Consider the following 12690-nt stretch of genomic DNA (forward strand, 5'->3'; position numbering starts at 1 on the left):
CAGCAGTCAACAGAAGCTATGCAAGCTACATAGAGTAGATTGCGTATCTCCTGTCGACTTCCTAAATTCTAATTAATGCGTTGTCCCCACTATGTTGCGCTGAAGGGAAATGTCCTCCCATCGACACAGCATTACTCTTTTTTTGGGGGTGGATTTATTCAGTTGACTTCTGGATCGATTGAGCGAGTCTCCACTTCTGCTCAATTGATTCCAGAAAATCAATCTGGCAGCACTGAATTTGCCTCCATAAGTGAAGACATACCCCCAGATTATTTAATAAAAAGAAAAGTAAATCCTTTAAACCTGAAGACTATGCTCTCTTATTAATATAAAAAGCTAAGCACTGCTGTGAGCATATATATATCACTGTCAATGTTCTCAGTAATTTGGTAACTACTTCTCTGACTCTTCCTTAGATTTTGATGCCTCAGTAACACTCTTAAAGATGCAGTAAAAGCAAAATGTCAAACAAGATGACAGAGAGAGGTTACTGTATAAAAGTCAGAAACCTGAATGTTAGACAGAAGGGAATGATTCTCTCTTTTTCGGAAACACAGTAGGAGACCCCAGGACTCTGGCCCTGGTAACCTTGAATCTCATGCTTTAGAGCCAGAGCCCTGAAGGCTTTTGGTCAAAGAAAGTCAATGTACATTCTGGCTGTATGCCAAAACAGCCCGTGGCAGAACATATTTTCACACAGAAGACACCTATCAGAAGGTGAGAAAGTTCAGATGGAAAATGCACGTTACTCTTGTTAACTTGGGCATTTAATTGATCATGCAGGGGAATATATTTGCATTTACTGTAATAACAGGCCTTGGCTGCTGCCACACTCTAATGAGAATACTTCAGATCCTCTGCATAGATACCTCCAGCTGTAGGAGAAAAAGTGTAAATAAAGCAGTCAGGTCTTAGAACCTGAACCAAAGTTCACCGAAGTCAATGGCAATCATTCCAGTCCCTTCAATATATATCTAGGCCTATAATCAAATAAATGAGTGTTAGTTTCTTTGGAGATTAACCCTTTATATTTACAGCTCAGTCTAACTGATGTCTGGAAGCAGTGTTCAGCTTGAGGGAGCAACTGAAAAAGCAAGTGCAATGTCTTGGAAGTCTTATATAACAGGATAACACAAACCATATAATAAAACTTGGCTTGCCTTTTTACTTCTCTATTTATTGAACAGAAGTCCTAGTTAATCCCACTGTAGTCTGTGTTGTTTTTTCCTGTTTTAGAGGAGAATTGGCAAGCTGTGGCCAAGTGGTAATTTCATTATTGTAGCTATAGCTCCACTGTGCCACTGAAATTCCTCCTGTTCCTATTACCAACCATTCAGGGCTCATTTTCAAAAGCTTATTATGTAATTGCTATGTCCAGCATCTCCACAATAATAATCAATGAATTCTCAAATGCAAAAATACCTAGACTTATTTTACTGCATTTGTATTTGTTTTCTTCCTTGAAGACAAAAAGTTTTGTGGAACAAATACAGTTTTTGGTCTTGTCAGCCTGTGACTAATTGCTATGACTTTTGGCTCTTTTGCTGTGGTCTCTTGCAGGGACCAATGGGGAGATGTGACCAGCTGCAATCAGTAATTAGGACTAGGCAAGCAAGTGATGCATTTGCTTCTCTGAGATCAGTATGCAAACCAGATTGGCATAATATGCCTTTATATTCCAAATACAAGACAAACAAAAAAGTTTGAATCAAAATGTTAACAAAAGGAAAAATGCAGACACACACTGTATACTGAATAAATATATGGTAATATGTGAAATTATACTGTGCAGCAGAAGAAGAAGAAAGAGTTCTTAAGCTCAAGGATATGGTTTTAAATATATTCTGCTGCCATGTTGCAGCCATTGAAAATACAGTGCAAGTACTTGCTGAAGTCATGCATATGCAAGTCTCAGATGGAACAAAAACAAAAAGATCTGTAATACAGTTATCTTAGTGCCAGTTATTGTCACCATTACTTATGCTGAGTAGCTCCTTACTCTATGTTCAACATGAGTCAGGTGGCAGAATAACTTACTTGCTAGGTAAGTCACTTAAAAAAAAGATCATTTAGATTGTCCATTGTGATGGTCTCAGAATAAAAAATGTTTAATTATCTAGTCTGCCATGTTTGCTAATATTTGCTGAGGAGACAACTTTAGGTGTATATATTTTACCTGTGTTTTTAAAGTTGCAAACATAAAAATCACTTGGTCTTTCATGTCATTTGCAGTCACCTACCTTTTAAATGTTCATATTAATTGCATTTGTTGTTTTTGTGGAAAGCTAATTCTCTCTCTCTGTCTCTCTCTTTACATATACCATACTTAAATAACATGTTTGTGACACTAATCAGAAACAGCAACAACATGTAGAGATGGCAGAAAAAGTGTGGGGGAAAGGTCAATTTTTAGGTCTCCCAACCTTCACAATATATTCCTTTAATTAGTCATTAGCAGATCTTATCAGGCAGTTTCTCAGCAGCAACTGTGTAAATAACATTTTAATAGAATGCTTGTATTGCAAAAAGGGAAATTCAGCCAGCAGTGTCACTGGGCACTTAGAGGCCTGTTTTTAAAAGGATGATTTACAATCTTGTGTCTCTTGTCAGATTCCTAAGCCAATTTTCCTCTCTCCTGACTATGACTTTCCCTTAGCAACAAATTAGTGGACTGTGCTGTTTTGTGCTTGGTTACTTTTTTGTTTGTTTTGGTTTTGGTTTTGGGTTGTTTGTTTTTTTGGCAAATAAAAATGTTTTCATGACATTTGCTTATTTACAAAAATTGCTAAACTCATTATCCAAAATGATTTGTATAATCAGTTTCTTTATTGATTTACACCAGTTTTCCATATAAGTGTTAAATTATTTAAAAAAAAAAAAGAGTGCTGGTAAAAGATTCTGGTTAGCAGCCCTGCAAAGTTAAATCTCCTGTTTATGGAGACAAACGGGTACATCACAGGTGGCAATAGTGAAAGCTTCTCCACGTTGTCCTATTGCTGAGCCTGTTTGAGTTCCCAGCATCCTGCCACCTCTATACAGCAGAGCCACATTAGTGTTGTTAAGTCTAGGGCCCTCTGCAGGCATGTCTACAGCCATCTACCGAGGGAGTGGATTTGCCCAATAAATGCTAGTGCCACTTTACTAAGAAGTGAGATTGAGCTTTTGCTTAGTGTCCCTAAGGGGAAGTGCATAGCTATGCTGCCTCCTGAGGAGTCATGGGAAGGAACTGGAATGCCCCTTGGGTGACTATCTTACTGCAACCCTGTGTAGGGTGCAGATTTCTTCCTCTCCCCCATCAGCAAAACCGGGGAGTTGCAGTGGGGACAGGGCCTCTACAGAGATGTCTCTGACTTCCCACAGATCCCAGGATTGCGCCAGATTTGGGGCCAGGGCCTCTCACAACCTGGCCCAGTCCCCTTCTCTGGATGGATACCAATCTGTTGTGAGTGGATATAAACTCTGGATCCCACATGCGTCTAAGCCCCCTGGGTCTGGATAGAGCCAGGTCACTGTTCCTAGCTCTGAATTTCCAAGGTACGCTACCAGGTGCAGACACCCTGTCCACCACTTTTCCTTGCAATGCAGGTCTGCCTTAAACCCCGAATCCAGAGCCTCAGTCTTCCTGAGTCCTCAATTGCTAACAAATGCTCCTTCAAATTTTCATGCTGTGAGTTCTCCAACCATCTCCATTAACCTTGTTAGTGACAATATGGCAGGCAAGTAGGAAATACAGGCTTGACAAAGGAATTTCATATCCACAGTCATTTTACTCTTTAGAAAGCAGTAGATCTTTGCTGACCTAAGACTCACCTCCCTCTCTCCTTAATCTGATCTCACGCCTTCTGTGAGTTTGAAATCTGGTCAGCATTTCAGGGAAGGGCAGAGTCTTTCCTGTCTTTTCTCTTTCTATCCAACCCAATCTTCTGGCATACAGAGGTAAATGGACCTTTGGTCGGAGAAGTCCCCCCCTTAAATACATTCCTTGTCCTTTTTTGCCCATGTGCTTCAGCTGGGAAATTCTAGCCCTTCTCCACAGTCAGGTTTCTGTGTAGAGAGTCCATTGCCCCATGGTGATGGGCAAGTAGTTGAAAGACTGAGATCATGGTCCTAGATTGCTCTAGGATGGCTTCTCAGTCATAGTCATTCAAATAGCTACCAAGCCCCTAATACAAACCAGATGTTCTAATCCAAAATAGAGGTTTTCTATGAAGTAAAGGTTACAGTCCAAGATGGAGGTTGCAATACAATATGGAGTTCAGAATTTCACTCTATCTCAAACCCCATGTCCTTTTACAAAGGCAATGAGGGAAACACTCCACTACCTTTCATGACAAGACCATCTGAAATGACACGCTGTTTTCAGTCATAATCAGAACCTGTTAGCTACCATCTGACTGCTACTGATGAACCAACTAAATTCTTAAAGTGCCCCAGAGCTTTCTGTATGTCACAAAGAAAAGGAAGAGCCTGTATTTAAAGCGCACATGCCTCCCTGGGTATTTCCCATTAATATCTTTCAGTGTGTTCTTTGTACTTAACTTTATTTTAATGAGTTCAAAATAGATAGAGAGAAACTAAACTCAGTATTATAAAGCCATTTGTAATACCTTTACTGTACCTAATACAGCAATGAAAATGATGTTACTTCAAGATTCTTAGGGTCATGGCTACCTTCTAGGATGAAATCAAAATGGGGATTCCCTATTACCAATCTGCACAGAATGAGGTGGCGTGACATTGAAATCGGAGTAAGGACATCAAGAGCTTTTTGTGGACCTACATCTACTTAATAAATTGAATAAGCTGCCCCTTGAGAAACCTGCATGGGATCAGCTAGCTGCTCCTGAAATCTTTGACAGGGAAGAGGATTTGCTGACCACAGGCCTAACAGAACACAACTATATAATAATAATAATGATGATAAACACTTAAACAATATACCATCTTTCACCCATAGACTCCTAGTTTTTAGGCATTTTGCACAGGTGGGGGGGTGTGTGTGTGAGAGAGAGAGAGAGAGAGAGAGAGAGAGAGAGGCTCATTTTTACAAATGAAGAATTTAGGCTCAGAGAGTTTAATTGACTTGCCCAATGTTTGAGCTATTTTTTTGTCTGCAGCAGGATGGGGCTAGAGAATGTTCTAGGCAAAAGCTCTCCAGTAAAGCAGAGAAAACTGAGTAGCTTTAGAATAGTACCATTTTCTTTATTCTCAGAAAGTTCTTTGTATGGTGATAGAAAACAGTGACTCTTTCTAGGATTCTCTGCCATTGCCATATGGCAGAATCCAGGTCTCCTGGTTCCTAAGCTACATTTTCTTACCTGAGCGATGGGAAATCTTTGCAGCTTCATAATGTAATTTCTGAGTTTGGCCAACTTCAGTTTGGTGTTTTCTTGAAATCCAAATCCAGCACCCCTCCCCTCAAAATCAAACCTTCTTATATAGGGTTACTGAAACAATGGAAACCCACATCAGTGAGTTTTGGACATCTGTAGCAATATAGTAGAGATTGAGGAGAGGAGCACAAAGAGAGAAAGAAATGCATTTTTAAAATGTGCGACAATATGCTTGTAGTTTGGGCTGGGCAAAAAAAAAGCTCTGAAAAAGAATTGAACTCAACTCAGTTTTTTAAAGGTTCAAAAAAGCTTAGTGAACTTTTATTTTTTGTGCCAAGCCTGCTCATTAGCTAGCTTCAGCTCAGTTCAGAAATGGAAATACTATGAAAGGCTGATTGTCACAGCAGTTCTGACCCTTATTAATTCAGGAAGAATAGGGGAATAGGGAGTCTCCCAAGAGAGCATGTTCTCAAAGTGATTCCTGTCCCTGTACTTCTGTGCCTTGACCCTTGAACAGTTTGGGCATGACCTTGCAATCTATTACAAGGAAGTGCTCACAAGATCTGATCTGAAGAGCTTAAGCTCATTGAGTCCCATTGATTTCAATGAGCAGCTGGCTTGCTGCTCTTTGGGGATCAAGGCAGCTGTGTAGATTCAGGGTGTATTTAGGACGATAAGTGGAATAGTCATTTAATTTTTGGTTGCTTCTGTAAACCAAATCTCCATAGCTTTTGAGAGTTGCGGATCCATGATTTGTATGTTTGTTGTGATCATTCGTGTGGAGGTGCAGAGAGGGATGTTCCGATAACAGTACCTGTGAATATTATGCATCCAGTTTGTCTCCTCATTTGTATCCAAAAGTATAAACTCATCACCTTCATACCTGGAATTCTTTTGTGGCTCCCTGTTTCAGACTCCAGTAGGCATTCTCCCTTCAAGCCCTGAAGATTCTCCATAAAGTTAATAGAAGTCCAATCACAAATCTCCTTCTTCCTATTTTACAGTCCATTTTTCACAAATGCCAAGCTTACACCTGCCTCCCCTTTCCTCTCTCTCTCTCCCTCCCTCTCCCCTCCCCCTCATGTATTTCTACAGTGGACAGTAGATTATTCACTCTCTCTGCCCTTACCATCTGGAACAATCTCCCTAATTCCTAGTGCCTAATTAACTACTCCGACTCTTTTTTAAATCTCATCTCAAGACCGTATCTTCTTTGTGGCCTCTGACTTCCCAAGTGCACTTTGATGAAACAATCAAATCCTATGCCCCCAGTCTCTCGATTTTCCTATGCTCATTCCTGAAATTGGGTAATATTACCTTTTTTTATCCCCCTGCATTACCATATCAATAGATGCTATTTGAAATATATATTCTAGCCTACTGTGCAAGCCTTCCTTGTATTTGTCTGCAGACAGCTGGGGAAGATCGTGACATACACTGGCAGAAAGAGACTTTAAACAAAAGTTTAAAAGTTATTTTTGTGTGAGTGAATAACAGATTACAGGTGCTCATTGAATGAGACCATCAGCAAGAGTGGTAGGGATAATATCTGAAGCGCAGAGGTATAGCCTGGACCTGTAGGGCTGGGTTATGGCCTACCGGTTTGAGGCACTAGGGAAAGAAGGGAGTTTGCACTGCACATTCCCAAAGCAGGAATGAAGGGTGCTGCTGAGCATGCCCTTCAACTCGTTCGCCTAACTCTATCTTGTGCTTTCAAAATACTTCTGGTCACCTCTGCTCAGTTGTTACAGCTTCTCTTCCCTGCCAAATGTACCTCTCAGGTGCCACAAATTGCCCAAGGAAGTCTTTAAGATGTTGTTCATGTCAGCTCAGTTGTATAGCTGTACCATATTACACTGCAAGGCATGGTTATCATTTATAATTCCCCCAGAACAAAGACATAATTGTTTATACCAATAAATGTATTGGAAACAAATAGTTTCTTTGGAAGCAGTGCACTTTTTCATCCAACGTAATAACATTTCATTGTTGTGTTATTGGTTTAATTTAAAAAAAAATAAAATTGCCGTTTAATTGGTACAAACATAATTCTACACCCAACAGCTCTCTCACAGTGGGGAATACCACCAGTAAAGTGCTTACAGAAACTAATGAAGGCACAGAAAGTTAATTTAAATCAATACTTTCTTTGAATCACAGCATACCAGCTGAAACCTTGACATCGTTTGAACTGGAGGTGGCACTGAAACCAGCAGCATTTTCTACTAGTCAATGTATTATTCATATAGACAAATTTATTTCTACCAAATTAAGGTATCCTTAAGACCTCCTGCTTAAATGAAGATATGTTTTCTGAAACTAGTACATTGTACATCTTGCTGTATTTTAACTGAGAAATGTTTGTGCATTTTATTAAAATTCATCAGTCTAAATTAAAGTCAATATATTTTATCAGGCATCAATATACAACCAGTGTAACTGAATTCAGAGCAATAATAATGTCCCTGAGTCAATGTGGTTTTTTACTTATCTCTTTGAATAGCAATTTGTACGGAGATCTATGTTTATCCAAACTAGTCTCTCACAACACAGATCCATCCATTTTCAATCGTAGTGATAGCTCTGTATGACGTCGCCTAAATATTTTTGTTGAGTCTTTTCAAACGGGGAAATATTAGACTATATTGTGAAATCCTTGAATTTGCTAGCATTATATACATCTCTAAGATTTTAATGAGGAAAAAAACCATAGCGGTCTTGAGAAATCATTAACTTTCCCTTTTTGGTACTTATTCATAATGTAATCTTGTGCTATAACAGGTGGGACTGTAATTTTAGTAGTAATCTTGAAATTTTAAGACAATTGCCTGCTCTTCAGGGCCAAGACTGTAGTCCTCACCCTATCATAACTCTCACAAAATTACTATTATTTCCCATGAAATAGCATATCCATTTTCCAATAAAATAATTAGAGTTTTAAAATCTAATCTCTGAGGAGTGGCTTAGTTAACTTCTTTTTACCATTTCATGTTAAAGTGTTGGGCAGGTTTTCATTGGATTAATTTCTTCTTGAGTCTTCTATATTTCTTCTTGGCTGTCTGTGGTAGCTTACTAGTAGAGATGTACAGGATAAGTTAATCAGTGATTGTTTTGGAACACGGTAGCAGTGAGTTTGTGAGTGAGGTGCTCACTTCATGAAATTATAGAAAAACCCAGCTATTTCAGGCTGTTTAGATTTAAAGTTGGTTGCTTTCATTCTTTTGTTGGGTCAGTACTTTCTTAGGTTGCTCTTAGGAACCCCTTGATCTTATGAATATGTAGTTTGCTAATGCAAATATGCATTCGGGTTGTAATTTTTTCTTGACAGTTATTTCCTTTCTCTTTATAGTTAAAGTTTAATATAGTTAAGTTTAATTTTAAACCTAGGGTTTTAATGCTCAAAACAGTCCTTTTAAAAGTCAATAATTCTTAGTTACTTTAAATCGTTACTAAAAATAAGTTGATTCTTTGAGTCTTTCAGGATGAGGGAGTTGTTTAAGCATGCCACATGGCATACTAATAAATGCCCCATTACTATAAATATTCTATAATTAAATGACTTCTTGTATTTGTAATCAGTTTTCAGGTTGGTATATAAACCATTTTACCATTTACATAGCATTTACCTTATATTAGGAACTTTCCATTTAGAAAACATATTTGTAGGTATGCATTTCACTGAAGTGTTTACCATTTGAACATTTAAGAAATAAACAAAAGGTTTAAAATATTTCCAGCTACAAATGTTTTTCTTCAAGGACATACGGTGAGGTTTTTCTTTGGGGGGAAAAAGGGAGAGGGTTTGCTATAGCTCACTTTTCTACTTGGATTTATTGGTCTAATAATACATACCTACACTCCTTTTGGAGGTATCCTGCAAAGAACATCTTCAATTTTTTTTCACAGTCAGGTCTCTTCCTCAAATATGAATGTTTTACATGGTTTATTTTCTTGAAAGAACGATTACATTTGTACCAAACTGATCTCATACAAGAGGGAGGATTTCTGGTATATATAAAACATTCTTTGGATTTGTTTGTCCCTTGACCTAAGCTTCTGAGAGTTGTTACAGTAATTAAACTTCTATTAAATATTCTGTACAAAGCACAAATGTCAGTAACCAATGCATCTTTTAAACATAGCACAAAGAAAGTATTATAAATGTTAAAGCAAGGTGAAGTTTAAATTACAGCTTTTCTGAATTTGAATAACACCCTGAGGGGTAATAGAACATGTTTTTATGGTTAAGAAGGGATTATCTTCATGACATTTGCTTGTCACCAGGGTGACAGAAAGCAGAAGCCTCCTGGAATTCCTTTGGTTAGCTTGAATAGTGCATATAATAAACAAAAATATGCATGTGAATTACATTTCTCCAAACACCACAGATAAATGGAAGTAATGGTAAATATTCTCTAACGTACAGTAAAGGCATAGGCAGGTTGAATGACTGAACATTTAAAAAGTTATAATTGTATTAATTTCATTTTTTCATTAATATTGAGGTTTCTCTCCTGCATCAGCATCCTTAAAAATTGGGCTAATTATTTGGGTGTTTATATGAACTCTCTAAGCTTACCTTTAGGCACCCATTTGTGAAATGTTAGCCTTCAAATAGAAAACTACTGTATATAACTTTCTCATGATTTGCAAAGTTCAGTATTCTGTGTAGTAAGTTGTGACAGTTATAGGGCAAGCTGCATTTTAGATTCCTTTCAGTCCCTTATGAGTGTATTCCTCATGTGACAGGCCTGCCTTTTTGAACAACTCTTAAGGGTGGAACCATGCAGTCCAGCCATTTTGGGACCAAATCTGTAGGTGGCAGCCCTTCTGATCGCCAACTATGTTAACATGACAGGCCAACCTACTTGAAAATAAAGTGTTATTTATTCCCCCAAAGGTAAATAGCACGCAGAGAAAAAAGATAAAACAACAAAGATCTATATGCCTGGTTCAAATTACCTAAACTTTCTTTCTTTGCAAGTGTAGGGTAAGGTAAGTTCCTCTCAGTGCAGACCCCTTGCTCCTGGGCTGGGAATATCAGACAATCCTCACAGCATCCTCTGCGTCACTGTTTGAGACTCACCTCCAGCTTCCGCTGCCTGCTCCAGCTTCTTTCCTCTCAAATCCAAGACTTTAATGGTGTGGTATCACCTTTGATTCCAGGTTCATTCTTCCTGGGAAGAATAAACCTTGCTAGCCTAATTGTAGCAAAGTGGATAACTATTCCCTAATAGTTTCACCATTGTTTCCTCAAGAACCCTCAGACATGATAATATCAAACAAATAAACTGAGATGAATTATGAGGTCATAAAAAATTAACACAGATTACTCTGTTATTTTCCACATCTGTACAGAGAAATTTGGGTAATGCTAAAAATACTGTGGCAATCGTGTCTATGTAAGGAAAAGCGGACAAATTTTGCAGTGTGGCAAACTAAAGAGCAGTATGGTCTTAATCCTGCAAGGTGCTGAACATCTCCTTTGTGGGACTCGGCATGTTCAGCACCCATTGATTTAAATGTGAGTTAAGAGTGGTCTGCACTTCACAGGAGGTGTGTGGTTCCTTGCAAGATTAGGCCTAAATACCATTAAAAATAATTTCTATGGAAAAGTTTACTGTAGCAAATAGGCTCGATTTTGCGGCACAAAGGACCAACCTTACAGAATGTTATGGTACCCAAAATAGTCATACCTGAAGACAGGATTTTTTAATGGAAAAATATAGCTATAACATTGTCCTTGATTGTCAATTTTTTAGTTCGCATAAAATCCAATAGCTGGCTTCTGTGTAGAGTAATTTGTGTGTAGCAATAGAAAAATACTTTCAAAATTGTACTAGTATGGATAAAATCCAATGTACTTCAATTTACTGCCTTTTATACAGTAAAGAGGAAATATGCCTTGCCCAGCAACAATTTTCAGTTCATTTTTGAGCATTCTTAAAGAAAAAAAATCAGTAAGCACGTGGAAATGAATGTATTTGGAACCCATGGAGGAACTGAACAAGTATGCTGAGACATGCTAATAAAGGACTATTTGAAGAAATAGACGTAGAGGGCCCTCAAGTGTTGCCATCTTCGTGAGAGCAATAAATGTAGTCCATATTCTTGAGAAAGCAGGAGCAAGTTATGCAGAACATCCTCTTTCTAGAGAAAACTCCAGTCTAAGGGAGTCTACCCCTCAGAAAATATATTTGCAACTCCTTTATTGCAAATCAAGTTTATGACCCTTTATTTTTCTTTAGAAAAAGATGATCAGAGAACAAAAATATATTCAGTTGCTCTACACTGCTAGTAGTATTTTCCTCTGTTCTGAAAGAATGCAAAATATGTGCACTAAATTCAACAGGGGAGCATATAGCAACTAACCTAATTTTGTAAGAAAAATTCTATCTGTTCTCTTTGGAAGACACCTCCCCCCACCCCCAATCCCTCAAAGCATTCTATTTGCTAGAGTTTAATGGCTTTTATGTGACATGCCATTTTTTTTCTATTTGTCTATTAATTTTCTATTCCATAGGTTGGGTGAAAGTGTAGCATCTCAGATCCCACTGTGGGTAAATATTGTCTATTTGATAACAATCACTGTACTAGCAGCATACTTTTTATCCCATCTGATGTAATTGGTGGGTGCTTGATCAAAGGTGATCAGGCTGTTTTATGCAAAGCTGGATCCCCTTCACAGATCATTTAACTGAACCTTCTACTGCACAACTAAGATTCATTGTGCTTTCTCTCACTCACATGCCCCAAACTGTTCCTACCAGCTTGGGAGGATGAAATGTTCTCAGAATTGTTTATTGAGGGAGTGAGTTGGGAGAATAGTGGATGAACCTTTCCTGACATCAGTGCTGGTAGCTGTGGAATGTGTCTGTGTGGGAAAGAATGGGAGCAGGAAAGAGGCAGTCACTTAGGGAACAGGGCCATTCAGCTCCCTCACTCCTGACATCAATGCTGGGGACTCGGTCACAGGCAGCTCCAGGGAAAGTAGCAGCTGCATTATATACTGTATTTTATTATGAAACAGTAAGAGAGCATATGATATCCGACAATCATCTAAAGAAAGAATTTTGCAGGCAATTTGAGGGGAAGCTGCCTTTTGTTATCAATATAGTTAGCTTTCTATCACAAAAGAAATGTAATTTAGAGAAAAATCTAGTTTTGTAAATCTGTCCCCTAGATTATCTTCCCATGTTACGAGATGATTGGCGATCCTGGGACCATGCAAGGTTACCCTGTATCTCTATGTACGATAGCATCTGTCAGTTTTGAAATGAAGGCACTTTCCCTTTTCCTTTTTCTTCCTTTCAAGAGAACCAACAGTATTGTTGTCCAAAAGCATGAGCAGAAGTTT

The 12690-nt window shown here is 38.3% G+C and overlaps 1 protein-coding gene across 3 annotated transcripts in view; it reads left to right on the forward strand.

Moving 5' to 3' along the window:
- CCSER1 (coiled-coil serine rich protein 1) overlaps positions 1-12690 on the forward strand; it is a 1029451-nt gene that overhangs the window by 742149 nt on the left and 274612 nt on the right. Inside the window, exon 10 of one of the 3 annotated variants that reach the window (XM_067557179.1) lies at positions 7494-7620. The exons of the other annotated variants lie outside the window; for them this stretch is intronic. Within the exon in view, the coding sequence (XP_067413280.1) occupies positions 7494-7505 (12 nt within the window). The 3' untranslated portion in view covers positions 7506-7620. Of the gene's footprint in view, positions 1-7493; positions 7621-12690 lie in introns of those variants that run through there. 3 annotated transcript variants of the gene reach the window in all.

The sequence above is a fragment of the Emydura macquarii genome, unplaced genomic scaffold (assembly GCF_026122565.2).
Source record: "Emydura macquarii macquarii isolate MOO-44397 ecotype Brisbane River unplaced genomic scaffold, CSIRO-AGI_Emac_v2 contig_1790, whole genome shotgun sequence".
Lineage (NCBI taxonomy): Eukaryota > Metazoa > Chordata > Testudines > Chelidae > Emydura > Emydura macquarii.